Source organism: Nannospalax galili, unplaced genomic scaffold, assembly GCF_000622305.1.
Source record: "Nannospalax galili isolate Female #2095 unplaced genomic scaffold, S.galili_v1.0 scaffold31, whole genome shotgun sequence".
NCBI lineage: Eukaryota > Metazoa > Chordata > Mammalia > Rodentia > Spalacidae > Nannospalax > Nannospalax galili.
In genome coordinates this window covers 1,062,185-1,080,876 of record NW_008332149.1, presented here as the reverse complement: position 1 = coordinate 1,080,876, position 18,692 = coordinate 1,062,185, and the positions used below count along the sequence as shown (strand labels likewise).

Below are 18,692 nucleotides of genomic sequence, written 5' to 3'. Positions count from 1 at the left end.
GACAGAAAAGAGGCTGTTGGATCCTCTGGAACTGGAGTTACAGACAGTTGTCAGCCAAGTGGGTGCTGGGATTCGAAAAGATTAAGTGACTTTGATTTAGCTGCAATCTTATAAAACCGATACTTAACAGACCTAGTAATAAACCTCACTTTCAGGAACTACTGCTGCTTCTTCATTGGAGATATCAAAAAGATATTTTGTAGCTGGGCGTGGCGGCGCACGCCTTTAATCCCAGCACTCGGGAGGCAGAGGCAGGCAGATCTTTGTGAGTTTGAGGCCATCCTGGTCTACATAGTGAGTTCCAGGACAGCTGGGGCTACAGGGAGACCTTGTCTCAAAAAAGACAAAAAAAAAAAACATATTTTTGTTTGGATTCATGGCTTACATTGCTTCATCGTCTAGGAATCTCTTTTACACAGATTAGCATAGATCTCTGGATGTTGACTGGAGCATGGTATACTGTAGAGGAAGTAGAGTCTGCAGCTAGAAATGCTTGGGTATGGAGACAGACTGTGATATAGCCTCTGCCAGTCACTTGACCTCTTTGAGTCTCAGTTTTCTCATCAGTAAAATGGGAAAAATAATAATACCTGTCCCTGGGTTGTTGTGAAAGCTAAATGGGTTCAGGTGCTCATGTAAAGGCACTCAGAATAGTGCCCAGCGACCATCAGCTTTCAGGAACCATTCTTACTGCCTTGCATGAGGCATTGTGTGTTTTAACAGGTACAGGAAGGACTAAAACACATACATTCTCGCTGCTTTTCCTTTACTGATGAGTTTAGAGCTCATGCCACCTAACCATATACCATTCAGAAAAGGAGCAAATTCTAAGGGGTCCACAATGTGCTAGTGAGTTCAATGAAGAGAGCAACGACTGGGTTCATCACAGGGGAGAAAGGTGCTTTGGATAGTGATTGTAGAATTTAGAGGATAAAGAGGAGCACTGTAACAAAAGGGGACTGAGACTATTAAAGAATTTGGGGTTTATCCTAATCCTGTATGGTTATGAGCACTATTGAAGGTTTAGAGTTCAACCTTTAGGCTATTTGGTTTGGTTGGGTTTATGTTTTGTTGATTTGTTTGTTTGGAACATACACATGTGACCTCCAGGTAGAAAAAGTGTGGTTAAGTGCCACAGTTTATTTGTTTTGTTTTGTATTTGTATTTATATGGGTACACACATATTGTGTGTGTGCAGGTGTGTGTATACATGTCTACTTGTGGAGGGCAGAATTCAAAGTCACGTATATTCCTCTATCCCTTTCCACCTTATTTTTAAGAGATGGCTCAGTGGTTAAGAACACTGACTGTTCTTGCAGAAGACCCGGGTTCGAATCCCAGCACCCACATGGCAGCTAACAATTGTCTGTAACTCCAGTTCCAGGGCACCCGACAGCCTCTTCTTTCCTCCAAGGGCATTGCATGACATGGGTGCACTTACATACATGCAGACAATACAAACATATAAGATAAAATAAAAAAGATAAGGTCTCACCCTGAACCTGGAACGCATCATTTGACAAGACTAGCCAGACAACAGGCCCCCGTGATCCTCCTGTCTCCGCCTCTCCAGCACCAATGATGAGCACACACCACCACACCTGAATTTTTTTTTTAAATGTGAAAGCTGCGAATCCAAACTCAGGGTCTGGTGCTTGTGTGGCAAGCACTTTACTGACTGAGCCATCTCCCCAGTTTAGTAGATGTTATGGTTTTAATGTGGCCTCCAAAGTTCTGATGTTGAAAACTTGATCCTCAAGTACTAGGAAATGGAACGTTTAGTCCCTAAGGTCACTGCCCTCATGGATGGCTGAGTGCCACTTTTGTGAGAGTTAGTTTCTTTGGGGGTAGCGGGGGACAGGGTAGTGTGCATGTGCATGTGGAGGTCGGAGGTCAACAATAAGTGTGTTCCCTAGTCAATCTCCACCTTATTTTTTGAGACACAGTCTCTCACTGAACCTGGAGCTCACTGACACACTACCTGGCCATTGAACTGGAGGATCTGCCTGTCTACAGCTGCCCCTGTCTCCAATGCAGGCATTACAGATGTACACTGCCATGCTCAGCTTCTTACATGGGTTCTGGGAATCCAAACTCAGGTCCTAATGTTTGTGCTGCAGGCACTTTACCAACTAAGCCATCTCCCCAGCCCTGTGAGAGTGGGTTTCTTCCTTTAATATTTTATTTATTATTTTAATTTTATGTGTATGAATGTATTGTCTGCACGTGTAAGTGCACCCATGTCATGTAATGCGCATGGAGACCAGAAGAGGGCATCAGATTCCCAGGAACTGGAATTACGGGCAGTTGTTAGCTGCCTTGTGGGTGTTGGAAATTGAACCCAGGTCCTCTGCAAGAGCAATCAGTGCTCTTAACCGCTGAGCCATCTCTCTAGCTTGGCCAGTGGGTTTCTTAAGAGAACCCCTTGAGCTCCTTCTTGCCCTTTCACCTTCTACTGTGGGATGGTACAACCAGAAGACCCTTACCAGATGCCGGCATCTGGGTCTTGGACTTCCACACCTCCAGAACTGTTATTTATAAATTACCCAGACTCTGGTATTCTGTTATAGCAAAACAAAGTGCACTGAGAGTAGGCAAACAAATTCTCCATGTGAAATGGAAGAAACATCATAAGCTGTGGGATCAGGCTGCTTGAGTTTGAATTTCTCTTATCACCTCAGCCTGATGATTTCAGACAAGTGACTTCTCTATTCCCTTTCCATTTCCTTTTCTGCAAAGAGGGAGAGCATTAGTTTAAGTGAGATATTAGATATTCTATGTGTCAAAAAGCTCCTGACGTGGCAAAGACTCGGTGACTATGAGCTATTGAACAGGAAAAACCTTTTACCAGTAATACCAAAAGGAAGAGCTTAGGTTATCATTGCTTTACATAAAAGTTGGGCAAGTCTTGGAGAGGAATACACTTAACTGTGTCCTTGACACCAAGGAAATTGCATTTTTTATTAGGGAGATGGGCTGTTCTGCCTTTTAAAAAGTGAGTATTAGGGCAGTAGAGAACAGAATATTGCCACCGTTGAGGGAATAGTACGGGCAGATGTGCTTCTAGGAGATGGAGCTTGAACTGCCCATCCAAAGAAGGGAAAGCTTAGGGTTAGGTAAAGCAGCGGAAGGGTGAGATTCCAGGTCAAAGGGGTGTGTAAAGGAAAGTGCAGAGGCAGGGAAATGCTCTGCTCAATTAAATAACATTGGGACCCCCTTGTCTTTCGGGGCCAGCGTGAGTGCCCTGCAGGCCAGGTGGAACAACTCGAGATGGAAGCAGACATCAAGAGGATCGCGGTCTCTCAGGCAGCTGCAGAGCTTCAGCAGTACAGCATGGGGAATGCCTGCAAGGACGCCAGCCTGCTCGGTGTTCCAGCTGGAAGCAACCCCTTCTGAGAGACCCGATCCTGTGCCTTACTCTGAAGACTGTAGGAAAGAAGTTCCCTGAGGAATGCCTTCGAGCACAAAATGGTGACTAGCTCCAAATGCCAAGAAAGCAGTTTTTTTCAGGGCTGGAGTGATGGCTCAGTGATAACGAGCACTAATTCCTCTTGTAGAGGACCTGGGTTTGAGTCCCAGCACCCACATGGCAGTTAACAACTATCCATAACTCCAGTTCCAGGGAATCCTGACACCAAGGAAATTGCATTTTTTATTAGGGAGATGGGCTGTTCTGCCTTTTAAAAAGTGAGTATTAGGGCAGTAGAGAACAGAATATTGCCACCGTTGAGGGAATAGTACGGGCAGATGTGCTTCTAGGAGATGGAGCTTGAACTGCCCATCCAAAGAAGGGAAAGCTTAGGGTTAGGTAAAGCAGCGGAAGGGTGAGATTCCAGGTCAAAGGGGTGTGTAAAGGAAAGTGCAGAGGCAGGGAAATGCTCTGCTCAATTAAATAACATTGGGACCCCCTTGTCTTTCGGGGCCAGCGTGAGTGCCCTGCAGGCCAGGTGGAACAACTCGAGATGGAAGCAGACATCAAGAGGATCGCGGTCTCTCAGGCAGCTGCAGAGCTTCAGCAGTACAGCATGGGGAATGCCTGCAAGGACGCCAGCCTGCTCGGTGTTCCAGCTGGAAGCAACCCCTTCTGAGAGACCCGATCCTGTGCCTTACTCTGAAGACTGTAGGAAAGAAGTTCCCTGAGGAATGCCTTCGAGCACAAAATTGTGACTAGCTCTAAATGCCAAGAAAGCAGTTTTTTTCAGGGCTGGAGTGATGGCTCAGTGATAACGAGCACTAATTCCTCTTGTAGAGGACCTGGGTTTGAGTCCCAGCACCCACATGGCAGTTAACAACTATCCATAACTCCAGTTCCAGGGAATCCAGCACCCTCTTCTGACTTCTGTGAGCATTGCCTGACAAAGGTGCATTTACATACAGGCAATACATTCATACACATAAAATAAAAATAATTAAAAATAATTAAAAAAAAAAAAGCCACCAGGCATGGTGGTGCATGCCTTTAATCCCAGTACTCAGGAGGCAGAGGCAGGCAGATCTCTGTGAGTTCGAGGCCAGCCTGGTGTACATAGAGAGTTCCAGATCAGCTGGTGCTATAGGGAGACCCTGTCTGAAAAAGACCAAAAAATAAAAAAAATAAAATAAAAATAAAATTAAGCAGTCTTCTCCAGCCAAATGGCTTTCAGATGTTTCAAACCGTCTATGTGGCCTGGTCTAGTAGCCAGAATTCCACAGAAATTAATGATTTTTTTTATTCAAACAAGGAAAGCTAGTGAAGGAGTAAAAATTTCAATAATAAATGGACTGGTTCTTTTGTGAAGTACTTTATATTAAGACAAATGGAAACCTTAGCACCAATTTACTAAAATGCATCTCTTCCATAAGTGACATACTAGTGTCTCTGTGCCTGGAGTGGCAGGGTGTTTTACTTACTGTGTGTTTACATTTTAGGAAGAAAGCATTTTATCACAAAAAAATCTTGAGTATTTGTAATTTGTAGATCTTAGAGAAAACCCCAAGATTGTCAACATCCGTAAACAAAATTTATTTTTTTTTAATTTTTATTATTTTTATTTTATGTGTATGTGTGTATTGCCTGCATGTAGGTAAGTGCACCCGTGTTGTGCAATGCCGGTGGAGGTCAGAAGAGGTTGTTGGACCCTCTGGGACTGGAGTTATGGACAGTTGTTAGCTGCCATGTGGGTGCTGATATTCGAACCCAAGTCTTCTGCAAGAACAACCAGTGTTCTTAACTGCTGAGCCATCTCTCCAGCCCCGTAATTTCTTTTTTTTTAATTTATTTTTCAAATGTGTGTGAGTGTACTGCCTGCATGGTAAGTGCACCGTGTGCAATGCCTGTGGAGGCCAGAAGAGGGCGCTGGATTTCCCCAGAACTGGAGTTACAGTTGTTAGCCACCATGTGAGTGCTGGGCATTGAACCCAGGTCTTCTGGAAGTATAGCAAGTGTTCTTAACAACTGGGCTGTCTTTTCAGCTCAAATATTTTTAAAAAACAATTCGAAAATATTACAACCTAAAAGAGTTCTTGTCACACGTGTTTTACTTGAGTAATTGCCTTTGATTTAATTTGGAATACTTTTCAAAATTTTGCAGGACTGGAAAGATGGCTCACTGGTTAAGAGCACTGACTGCTCTTGCAGAGGACCTGGGTTCAGTTCCTAGTACCCACATGGCGGCTAACAACCATCCTGAACTCCAGTTCCAGGGGATCCAAAGCCCTCTTCTGACCTTTGAAGGCATTGCACAACATGGTTGCACTTACATGCAGGCAATACACATAAAAAAATAAAAATATTTTAAAAGTCCATATTCCTACCCATGCAAACTCAGACAAAAACCAGCACAGACCTGGGGAAAAGGCAGGAGGCCATAACTTTGGCAAGGAACTATTGGCAGCTGATCACTGCTGGTGTGGGTGAGTTGATCTTTAAGGGAGTGATGCTAGACAAGCTGAATAGGCTCCAGTGGATGAACTCACGCCGATGGACATCTGGGTTCACAAACTTGACTCGATGGCCCTAACATACATGGCAAAATGCATGAAGTTCTGTGGGTGGGCTGCGGGGGTGCAGATAGGAAAGGGGGCCTAAATATGATTAAGATGTATGAAATCCACAAAAATTCAATAAAAATACATTTTTTAAAAAATTAATTTTTAAAATGTATATGAGTGTACCTGCCTGCATGTGTGTTAAGTGCACCTGTGTCATGCAATGCCAGCAGGGGGCAGAAGAGGATGTCAGATCCCCTGGAACTGGAGTCATGGACAGTTGTTAGATGCCATGTGGGTGCTGGGATTTGAACCTGGGTCCTCTGCAAGTGCAGCCAGTGCTCTTAACCCTTGAGCCATCTCTCCAGCCCCCAAAATACATATTTTAAAAAGGACCAAATTTCAAAAAAAAAAAAATATTTTGCTGGATTCATCATTTTCTATGAGGATGTGAGCAACAAATAAATAAGACTAGCTAGTGTGGGGGCTGGAGAGATGGCTCAATGGTTAAGAGTGGCTGCCCTTGCAGAAGACCTGGGTTCAAATCCCAGCACCCACATGGCAGCTAACAACCATCCTTAACTTCAGTTCCAGGGGATCCAATGCCCTCTTCTGACCTCTGTGGCTACTGCATGACATGGGTGCACTTACATACATGCACTTACACACATGCAGGCATAATTACACATAAAATAAAAATAAAATTTTTAGCTTAAAGGGTAGCTAATGTGATAATTTTACAAAGAGATAGAATGGATTCCTATGGCAAGTCTATCATATTGACGACTTTTGGCTTCTCCAATCTAGGAAGCTTCTCTACTGTAGAATTAATCACAGATTGGAGCAAGCGTTGGTTTATTCTTTTCTTTCCTAAGTGACTGCTGCCCGAATAGGATTGCCCATAGTCCCAGCTAGCATTCTTTTTGTTTACCAAGTTCAGGTTTGTATAATATTTATCAGTACAGAAATGGCAGCTTCTCTGCAGATGCAAACACATTGTCTTTGCCGTCCTTCTTTCTCTCTGTGCCGAGAACGCTAACCAGAAAATCTGGTCTGTGGGTGCTGCACTCTCCAGGGTCCTTTCACACTAGGCCTGTCTTGGGTTGACATTGTCAGGATTCCTTCTTTCCTAAGGGCTAGACTGGAGTTTTTCAACTTTGGCACCGTTGCAGTTTAGAGCCAGATTGTTGCCTTTTGTTGGGAACTGTACTGTGTGTTGTAAGATATTTAGTGTCATTCCTAGCCTCCACTCACAAGACGCCAGGGTTATCTGAGTTGTGACAACTAAAAATGTCTCCAGAGGTTGCCAGTGTCCTGAGAGCAAATTCATTCATTGGAGAACCACTGTTGTAGAGATGGATCATGCTGTAAGGGTGGAGAAAGGTGGCCTTTCTCCTTCTGGTAGGTATTAATGCACAACAGAACTCTTGCTCCAAAGGAAGTAAGAGTTTATTCTGACCCAGATATGAATGGCCATAGCCTAGTAACACGGATTCAAGTTTCCTGAATGACATGTTTTACTGTGGAAGAGGCCACATTAACTGTTTTATAGTCACAACAGTAAGTCATAAATAACTGCATTTACCAAATCCATTGTTGGAGAGGTCAGGAAAGTGGGGAGCAGCAGGCTTGGGAAATGTTTGCGGTAGGTTTCAAATGCTGTCTTACAACAGTCGTAGCTTTAGAGTTGGTGGAAGCTAGTGGTCTACTCCGTTAGACAGTGCACTCCAAAGGTTTTACCTAGTAGTCACAAAGCTCTTAGGTTGGTAGTAGATTAAGGGGACTAAAGATAGCCCAAGATCGGGACTGGCAAGATGGCTCAGCAGTTAAGAACACTGGCTGTTCTTGCAGAAGACCCAGGTTCAAATCCCAGCACCCAACAATTGTCCATAACTCCTTCCAGGGGATCCAACAGCCTCTTCTGACCTCCATGGGCATTGCATGACATGGGTGCACTTATGTACATGCAGGCAATACACATCAAACAAGAATAAAATAAAGATGGCCCAAGATCATTTGACTCTGTCTGCAACATACTATCTCTCCCCAGTTACAAAGTTCTGTTCAGTCTGCAGGATTTTCAGCACAGATGTGTCTTCTTCGGAGAATCTCAGTTCACACGGGAAGCTAACAAACTTGTTTGTTGACTATAAAAACTGATCTACATTTGAAATTTTCCAGTAGGAACCATTGAAATTCTGAGGAGTTTGTGAGTTTTACAAGATAAAAATGGAACTCGCCAGGAGAGGATGAAGGGACAGTTAGCTGAACCGTTTGACAAGCTGTGTGGTGTAACAAGGCCCTTGCCTCGCACACCACTGCTGGCATTCCTTTTTGTGCACTTTTACAACTATGTCCTTTGTCGCAGGGCTTCAGAGAATCCTCAGAGAGAGACTGCATAGCCTGAAGGAGAGACACAACACAATTAGAATCTCAAGAGTTGGGGACCAGGAGGCACTCTGTTGAGGGAACAGAGCCCTAACTCCCTGTTCCACGTTGTGTGTTCTGTCCTAGCTTAGAGAAGCAGAACAAAGAACATTACTCATTGCAGACAGTCTTGTGAAGCTTCCTCAACACTTCTGATATATTTTTAAAGAGACGAGACCATGTTTGCTAAGATGGAAACTAGCTAAGCAAAACAGAAGTTACGACCTGAAATTAGAATGCTTTTATCAAGCCCAGGGTGCAGGACGCTGGGACTGTTTACCTGCTTCAGCATTCGTGTCTACCAGCTTTCGCCACATAGACGTCCTTGACTAGAGGCACTGTTGCAGGTAGTCAGGCACGCTTACGGTAGCATTCAGGTAAAGCAATTGTCTCCAACAAAGGAAGCATTGAGATTTGAAGGTGGGGGTCCAGGCAGAACTGAGCAAGGGAAGATGTAGGAAAGTGAGCAGCCAGGAATTCAGAAGTGCCAAGCTTATGTGGCTTTCTTACTGGACTCAAGTCATCTTGTTCCAAGCCTATAATCCTTGGAAGCTGAAATAGGGGAAGAAACTGGGTTTTATTCAAGGCCTGATACATTGAGAGGATGGGAACTATGATCTCAAAGCCCCAGCTTAGAGAACCCAGGATGTGAAAAGACTTCCAGGCAAGGAAGGGCAGAGTGGTGATGGGGACAAAGACTGGGTTCAGGTGCATCCAGCTTGGTAGCTCTCCTCAACTCTCAGGCTGCCTCCTCTTTCCCGTGAGAATATCCTTGTCATAACAAACAGCCTTTGTTTACTAAGTATTTTGTAAGTCTTTAGATCAGAGATGTCTAAACTATTGGCTTTTCTGGGCCACCTTGGACAAAGAATTGCCTTAGGCCATACATTAAATGCAGGCATGTCCAGCCAGTGTCTCACAGGTTGCAAAAGTATATGTATATTTTGCATAACATTGTGACAAAGCATTGTTATTTACAGAGTTCACAATCCAGAACTGTGCAGTTGAGTCCCCAAAAAGTATCACAATAAAACTCATAATTTTTGAGTATATGATTTGTGAATTGGGCTGCATTCATAGCTGCCTTGGACTGCACATGGCCAGTGGGCTACAGGTTAGATGCCGTTGTGTAGATGAACACATTATTTCCCCATAAATCAAACATTTACACATCTGCTCTACGTTTTGTGGGTCTCTCCCTCTCCTCGTGGGCCGTTGGCCACCAACCCACCAGAACAAAGGGAGCAGAAGCAACTAACGGGTCAGGACGGCCAGTGAGCATGACAGAAAAGACCTTCTGGGAGTCAGATTCAGTGATACAGCTCGTTTATTCAGTGGGGATCAGGGAAAAATAGAGTGTGGAGGCGGCAGCCAAAGCTTCAGCTGATACGTGCTCATAGTATGCTTTATTTACATGTGGTAGGGGGATCCTGTCATCTGGCTATAGGGCAATGCCTAATTATCATATAGAAAAAACCTGGGGGCAGTTTGTTGCCCCCCGCCCCCCACCACACCTCACTGAGAAAGGGAGTCAACCTTAACAGCAGGGTTCCCCAACAAAGTTTAAAAAACAGACCTGCGAATTATGTGTTTTGTGTTAGACAATCCACATTTTGATGTTATCTGAAAGTTCTCAGATGCCATCTATAAATCAGAAGGAAGTTGCTAGTAAGTTGGTGTCTTTTTTTTAGTCTCTTTTCCCAATAAGAGTTAACCTTGCAATTAGGACAAAGAGCAAAAAAGCAACTTTTGCCAAAAAACTGTTTTAGCCCATTGGGTAGCCTCATTTGGGGCCGAGCAAAGCTGCTGGGGAGCTGCTAGCGTATTGCTCAGCTGTGTAACCTCCAAAACAGGAGATTCTTTTTTTTCCCCAGTCAGCAAAAAAACCGTGAAGCTAGGAGGTTTCTTCAGGTTACCCCTTGCTAGACCTTCTTCACAGGGGTGAAGGAAATGGGGATATGTGGAATTTTAGAAGAATGCAATAGTCTGCCTCATCTGCAAGGCATATTTTCCGAAATGCCCCAGTAGACACCAGAAGCTGTGGGTGGTACCGAGCCCTACAATGCCCTTTCTGTCTTCACTACTTGCCACACTCTGGCCATAACTTTTGTAGGTTGAGGTGCTACAGTAAAGCTAGGATGAATTTCCTGTTTCTTCACAGTTTCGTGGGTGATTTGTTCTTACTGTAGATCTGAGCAGCCTCAATATAGCATTTGTTATTAGGAACTCTCCACCTTTTCATTTGAAGGAAACGTCATGATTTTTCTTTGGCACATCCAAATTACCCGACTCGCTCTTCAAACTTTGGGGCCATTATTAAGTAAAATAAGTGTTATTTGAACATAAGTGCTTCTTGTAATAGGTATTGTATTGGTGAATTGTCATGAGTTACTTGAGCTCACCAAGACGCTGGCTCTGGATGCAGGGTTGGTTTCTACCCCAACTTCATACCTGGACGTGTTTATGCCAAATGTCCTTCAGGACCCCTGGTCCAGGAATGGGCTAGATCCCCTTGGATCTGTAACAGGGAGAGAGAAGAGCAGGACAGCCCAAGAGTGAAAACATTGGGTCCTTGAAAACAGCTAGAGGGTAAACTATCTCCAACCAGGGTTACTGCTGGGAGTTCAACCATGGAAGCTCAGCTATTGGGAAGGTGGACAGGACCCTCTGCCCAGGACTCTCTTAACTGAGGACTCCAACTGAGGACCTCAATTCCCCCAGGTGATGTCTGCTGAATGTCTGTCTGTTTGCCCTCTGAATTGGGTTCTCCCAGCCATCTTGGCTGGGTGTGTGAGCACTTGATTGGTTTCGCTGCTGCTCTGCTTTCAGTCCTGTGTCTGCTGCTGGCTGTGTATTCCTTTACCTTTACCTGCTTTATCCTTGATGAACTCATTCCAAATAACTGTGAACTGCACCGCTCTCTCTGATAACTTGGCCATCTACACAGTTTGTACTGGGCCACCTGAACAGAGGAAGACAATGTACAATTCCTTATGTACTCAGCATGGAATAACATGGAGCAAAGGGTATCATGCCCTGGATGATTCCAGTCTTCTCTCCTGCAGTTACTCTTTCATGTTTGGTGAGGTATTAAGAATACTGCTTGCCTTCTTTCTGGAGGACATACTTCAATCAGATAAGGTGTCTTCAGGGAAAGTCCCTTTGCCCTTCACCCTTCTGGAGAAAGAAGCCAGATAAGGGAGATCAAAGAGGAACTAATACATTAAGTTGGTAACTGTTCTGGGAATGAACTAGGTTATTTAATGATCTGTTTAGCTTTATCAGTTAGGGTAAGAAGTTCATGAAATGGTTCTTAAATGTCTTCTTCAGCTTGTCACCTAAAACCTACTTTTAGCCTGTCCTAGTTTGCGTTCTATTGCTGTGATGAAACACTGACCAAATCAACTTGGGGAGGAAAGAGTTTATTTGACTTAGTTCACAGTCCATCACTGGGAAGCTGAGGCAGGAACTCAGAGAAGGGACATGGAGACAGGAGCCCAGAGGCAGGAACTGGAGCACAGACCACAGAGGAACACTGCCTCCTGGCTTGCTCCCCTGGTCTGTGCCCAGCCTGCTTTCTTATACAACACAGGCCCACCTTCCCAGGGTGGCACTGCCCACAATAGGCTGGGTTCTCCTGAATCACTCAACAGTTAAGAAAATGCCCAACAGATGTGACCACAGGCCAGTCCAATGGAGGAAATTCCTCAATTGGTGTTCCCTCTACCCAGGTGTGTCAAGTTGATAATTGAAGCTGTTCAGCATATAGCCTCTTAATGTCAAGCCTCTTTGAAATCTCAAGCATATGTGATTCAGGCAATTATTTATACTTTAAGAAGTCTTAACATTTCAATTTTTATCCAATATTTTGAATATGCAAAAGAGTATGGAAACTAATATATCTGGCAATACCCACTTTTGCTAAGATTTATTTTCAAAGAATAAACAATACATAAACCCCACACTTCCATCCTGTATGTAACTACAACCCCAGTCCAGGTACTTCTGGTCCATGTCTTTAAACATCTACCACATCTGTATTTTAAAACTATACCTAAGTGCTGTCACACTGAAATTAACCATTTGCAAATTGCATTTTTTTCCTTAATATTTTCAAGATTTATCCATGTTGATCATACATTTAGGTCCCTGGTTTGTCTTAACTGCTGTGAAATATACTCTTAAATCAATGTACGATAAAAATTCAGGCATTCCTTTAAAGATTTTTTAAAAATATTTTATTATTTTTATTTTATGTGTATGCGTGTATTGCCTGCATGTAAGTAAGAAGAGGAGGTCAGAAGAGGCTGTCGGATCCCCCTGGACTGGAGTTACGGACAGTTGTTAGCTGACACATGTGGGTGCTGGGATTCGAACTTGGGTCTTTTGCAAGAACAACCAGTGTTCTTAACCACTGAGCCATCTCTCTACCCCCCTCCTTTATTAAGATTTAATTGGTTTTTATGTTTTACCAATGTCCCTGCATCCTTCTAATTGTGTATCTTGTACCTATGAACTGAAGTTGAATTGTTGTGTCTTACATCTTTGTGCGTTTTGTGATGTTACAACAGGAGCATGGAGCAGATAATTTTTAAGAATCAGACATTTATTCTCTCATAGCTCCAGAGTGTAGATAGTACAAAGTCAAGGGAGCAGATGAGGTTATCTGGTGAGGGTTTTCATAAACCATGTGTCCTCACACAACTGAACATGGAAGGAAGAGTGAGCTGAATGCTGTATGAAGCCTCTTTCATAAGAGTGGTGTGGTTTAGATATACAGTGTCCCCCACGGTGTCTGAGCACCCCATCTCCACCTGGTGATGCTGCTTTGACACATTGTAGAACCTTTGGGAGTTGGAGCCTAGTTGGAGGAAGTGGATCTGAGGGACAGGGAGCTTGTAAGGTGTAGCTTGCCGGTTTCCTCTCCCATCTCTGCTTCCTGGTCTGTCAGAGTGTGAGCTAGCAGTCTCATGTTCCTGCCACCACAACTACAAGCCACTTCCACTGCCGTGTCTGTGCCACTGTGATGGAATGTACCCTGTACCAAAAATCTTTCCTGTTGCTTCCTGTCAGTTCCCTTTTGGCCTCATCACTATCTCTAAAAAGCCTCAGTTCTTAATTCATTTAGCCATTAGGTTGGGGTTTTTTTGGGGGGTGGGTGTCTTTTTGACACAGAGTCTCCCTGTAGCCCCAGCTGGCCTGGAACTCACTATGTAGAGCAGACTGACCTTGAACTCATAGAGATCCACCTGCCTCTGCCTCCCGAGTGTTGGGACTACAGGTGTGCACCACCACGCCCGGCTGCCATTAGGTTTTGACAGGTGAAAACTGAAGTCTAACACTTAAGAAAACTGAGTAAAGGAGGGCGAACAAGAACTCTGTCCATTGCACAACCCTTTGTAAGGCCATTTCAGGATGAGAAAGGAAGGCTACCTTTAGGGAGGGGAAATATGCTCTCAGCATATATTAAGAAAAGGTTTTCTTAATAAAAAGTAGATAGTGGTTTTGGGGGGAAAAAAGTGTTTAGCTGGGCGTGGTGGCGCACGCCTTTAATCCCAGCACTCAGGAGGCAGAGACAGGCAGATCTCTAAGTTCAAGGCCAGCCTGGTCTACATAGTGAGTTCCAGGACAGCTGGGGCTACAAGGAGACCTTGTCTCAGAAAGACAAAAAAAAAAAAAATTGTGAAATCAATGTCTTCAAAGATCAACAACAGAATCTAAGCTGGATATCTTGGGTGATGAAATCAGGAGAGGCTAGAGAAAGGAAATAGATTGTTGATGGGATTACAAACTGGTGACATGCTAAAACAAGTTTAGTGCCATTGTTTATTAGAGAAATTAGGAGAACAGGAAGAGAGTCTGATCTGAAATAGAAACTTCAAGAGATAGCAGTACTGAGGGGCAGCTCCAAGCAGATGCCCAATAACATTGGGTGGAAGTGGAGGAAATCACTGGACATGAGAAGAGGTCGTGACCAGAATGTCTCTTGAGTTGGCCTCTGGACTCTGAAATCTCCCAGGCTCCTATTAGGTGTTGGTAGAAAGGGTATTTGTGAGCTAGGTACAATAAATAAGGGCAGTTGTCTAGTAGGCAGAAAAACAGAGGTCAAGGGTGAAAAAGGGTGCTATTCACAGCTTTCTGGGGTCTTAGGAGAAAGGGTCTCCCTCCATTTCTCCTTCCTCCTTCTCACCTCCTCCCACAAGAGGATGGAGCTCTAACATTCTTAACGTTTTACTGTGAAATTCAGGGACCCTTCCTCCTTGCCTTAGACAGGGCAATTGTGAGAGAACAGTTTTCACTCAAGAGAGCTCCAGGAGGAAAGCAAAGTTATCCTCAACCTAGGAAAGGGAATGGAGTGTTCTTAGCAGTAGCAGAAGCAGCCTTATCCCATGCTGTGATAGCCACATCAGCAGATGACACACAGAGATGTGCTTCTGAATCTGTCTTGGGGAAAGGAGCCAGGAATGCGTACAAGGCAGAAAACCAACGGCCATAGGAATCAAGACAAAGTTCCACTGTGTCGTATTGAAATGTCTCCCTGTGACAATCTGACTGGGTCTTTGCACATCAGCACGGCTTCTGTATGTGTGTCTCTTACAGTTCATGTGTTGCAAAACAGGTGTGAAACACTCTAAGAACACAAAACAAAATTGCATTATGCTGGAGCATAGCAGGAAAGAGGTCACGGTTACCATGGTGGCTAAATGTAGCAAGGGCAGCCACAGATTGGCAGAGCACCCCACAGTCAATATCCTTAACTCTTGGGGCACTGAGTGAGGGATATGCAGTAATGTAGTGATGTTTATAGACCTTTTCCAAAATGTTTAAAAATGCATAAAATAAAAGATACAGCGTTATAAAAGAATCAATTATAATGAAACAGTTATACTTTAATGTGGTACAGTAGTGTGTGTTTTTAAATAGAGTCTGGCAGTGGTTTTAATAGTTGCTGAAACTTTGCATAGTGATGAGCACAAACTATTTCAAGATATTGGTACTCAGTGTGATATGAAAAGAGCTATGTTTCTTTTGGCAAAGTCACATTTATTGCTAGTATTACCAAAATATGACACCCACATTCATAATTTGAAGAAATGCTGCAGTCTGGTTAGAAGTTAATGAAATCGAGGCGTAATTCCCCAAAGCCATCCAGACTTCATTGTCCTGGCCTAAGTGCATCAGAATTCTTGGTCAATTGAGTAGCGACAGATCAGACTCAAGCTAAGGAAAGGATTTGGCAAGGCATAAATAACCATTATTCCATTTAAGTAGCAATTGCTGCTCTGTACAAAAAAATGTGATGATGTGGTGCAATGGGTTATAACTGTGGAAAATCATTTTGATAGAGTGGACACCAAATACACAGTGACTGCGATCAGTTCTGGAACAGGGGTGTTAGAAGATCAACATCGAAATCCTGGTTGTTCAGTGAAAGGCAAGGAGATGACAGGCTTCTTTCTCTTTATTAACAACTACCGTATTGAAGAGAATTTTTCCCACCGAAAAGAGATAGGCAATATCTCTCAGTGCTTTGGCTAGAGATGGATTCTGTTCACTTAGCATATAGTCACTGTGTTTTATGATGCACATCTTCAGTAATCTTACCCTCTGATTGTATACTATTTTGTAGTTTTTAAAAGTTCTTTTGCTTCTGTTATCGTCTCTGAATCTGAAATAATTGCTGTGTGCTGAACTGACATGTGTTTTGTCAGTAGTAATATTGACACTAAGGGCCTCACAACTGTGTCAGCAGGAAAAATAGGTATTAGTGTGAGACCCACTGGTTGCTTAAGTTTCTCAGCAGTACGCTTTCATTCAAAGATCAACATAGGTACAAAGGTGACATATTGACTAAGACACAGAATGAATTCTGTGGTGGGCTCAGTGAAGTAAATAACCTCTCCTAGAAATGAGAAATGCAGGCAGTGCATTGCAGGTTTTGAAATGGATAGGCAAGTTTCACAAGCATTCTGTGGATGGAGTCGGCTCACTCATTAGACTATGTATCCAAGACTTGCACCACCAGCGCCGAGCAGTGATGTCCCATATTTCTTTCTCTTCAGTCCCCGTATTTCCATTCCTCCTCCTTTTCCTGTGCGAATGGCTTCCACCCTCGGTCCTTCAGCTGTTAGCAGCTTCCCCTTGATCTTGAGTACTTCCCTTTGCTGTTCTTTTTACTTCTGTCTTAGCGCATCAAGGAGAATAATGTATGTTTCCCTATCCTTTCTAGTCCAAAGTTTTCTTGTTCCAATTCTGTCTTTAATGAAAAAAGGACTAGATTGGGCAACTTTGTCTTCTAGTTCTGAGAACAACAACCAAAAAATTGTAACTAGAAAAAAAACATGGACAATGTGTTTTTCTTCTGATTGATCAGTGTTATTTTTTTAATCCCAGGTGAATCCAAAACAGAATATGTTCGCACTTAGGCACATAATTGCAAAGATTGGGTGACAGTAACAAATATGGAGGATGGTTTCAAACGTGCTGACTCTGTCTTTCCTCAACAATGCAGTGTGTGATCAAAATATTAAGAGGGCATGTTCCACTATATTGATTGCTACATTTGTTAAGGGGTTGGAACACTGCAAAACAGAGGCATGGGAGTGACAGGCTAGGACACTTAGCAGTTTGTATTTTTACTTCCATGCCTAACAGGCCACCACCACTACTGTATTTATAGTATAGTAGAAAGAGTCAGATGCTTATCAAGTTCCTGCTGTATGGTAGATACTGTGCAGAACCTTCTTATAGATTGTTTTATTACTTATCACCAGACTCCGAGAGTTTTCTGCATTTTACAGGTTCAGAAACTGAGATTATAAGAGATTTGAACTGAGACATTAAAAATCACTTGTACCTTTCTGAGAGAATGATCTGGATCACAATGGGTCCTAGACAACTGGAGTATTGTATTCCTATGTAAGAAGTCAGCGAAAAGAGAAATGTGTTTGGAAAATGAGCTCTGTCTAGAAAGTTGTTTCCTTGATGGCTAACGGTTAATTATCTAGAGTTTTAGAAGAATTCATTGCTAGATAAAGGAGATGCCGTATAGTATTAAACAAGTAGGTGTGTGCGTTTGAAATCAGTGAGTTTTAATGCACCAGATCAAACTCTCCTTTTGCAGTACGGACATGGGATGTGAGGGTGGGCGGTAAGGGCTGCAGAAGTGGCTCGGTAGTCAGAGTGCTTACTGCTCTTCCAGAGGACCCAGGTTCCGTTCCTAGCACCCACAAGTTCTGCTCCAGAGGATCTGATGCCCTCCTTTGGCCTCTGTGTATTCCTGTATGCGTGTAGTGGACATAAACACACGCAGGCAAACAACTCATACACATAAGTAAAAAAAGATTAAGAACAAGGGGCTGAAGAGATGGCTCAGCAGTTAAGAGCACTGGCTGCTCGTGCAGAGGACCCGAGTTTGAGTCCCAGGACCTACATGCTGGCTAGCAACAGTCCTAACTCCAGTTCCGTGGGATCCAACGCCCTCTTCTGACCTCCAAGGGCATTTCACAACACAGGTGTTCTGATACAGATGCAGACAATACACTCATATACATAACAAAAAATTTAAAGCTTAAGAATGAATGATAAGGTTATTCCCAAAGAAACTAATGTGCAAATTGCTTTCTTCTGTGTGTCTATGTTCCTTCTTCAATTGGGGCTGTTCCTAAAGCTAAGAAGAAACTTCCCAACTTGCCTGTCTTCTTGGAAAATCCCTCCTCATGTCCTAAAATCCTCCCAGCCAGAAGCTGTACTCAGCATAGCAAACAACGCCCTGCCCTTTGCACCTCTGCAAACATTTACAGATGAGGAAACAATGTTGAAGCAAGCAGGTCAGTACACTCGTCAGGCTTCATCCTTTTCTTCTGGTCACGAGTTGAGTCCACAGTGTGAAACGACACGTGAAGATGTGTCGATCTAAGTTCATAGATGGGGGTTGTTGTAGTTGTTACTCTGTTTTGAGGTTTGAGGGAGGTTGGTTGGTTGGTTGGTTCGTTGGTTGGTTGGTTGGTTGGTTATTGAGACAGGATCTTGCTGTGTGCCCCAAGCTAATCTCAGACCCCTGGGCTCAAATGATCCTCTTGCCTCAGCCTCCCAAGTAGCTGGGATTTAGAGTCATGTGAATGGACTATTTTAATATATTTTTGAACAAAAGTAATACATATCCAAAATAAAAACAACAGCAGAGTAAAAGGCTAGGTTAAAGTTAAGACTCTCACTGGGCATGGTGACAATGCCTTTAATCCCAGCACTCAAGAGACAGGCAGGTGGATCTCTCAACATAGTGAGTCCCAGGCCAG

At 43.5% G+C, this 18,692-nt stretch overlaps 2 protein-coding genes and 1 pseudogene across 2 annotated transcripts in view; all 3 read left to right on the top strand.

The window, feature by feature from the left end:
• Acadsb (acyl-CoA dehydrogenase short/branched chain) overlaps positions 1 to 18,692 on the top strand; it is a 38,294-nt gene that overhangs the window by 1,852 nt on the left and 17,750 nt on the right. Inside the window, exon 2 of the mRNA XM_008827255.3 lies at positions 18,065 to 18,224. Within this exon, the coding sequence (XP_008825477.1) occupies positions 18,065 to 18,224 (160 nt within the window). The remainder of the gene's footprint in view (positions 1 to 18,064; positions 18,225 to 18,692) is intronic.
• On the top strand, positions 618 to 3,533 carry LOC108490535 (guanine nucleotide-binding protein G(I)/G(S)/G(O) subunit gamma-10-like). Its single transcript, XM_017796671.1, has 2 exons — positions 618 to 653; positions 3,256 to 3,533. Exons 1-2 carry the CDS (start codon positions 618 to 620, stop codon positions 3,394 to 3,396), a joined length of 177 nt encoding a protein of 58 aa, XP_017652160.1. The 3' UTR covers positions 3,397 to 3,533.
• Positions 3,763 to 4,115, top strand: LOC103729306 (annotated as a pseudogene).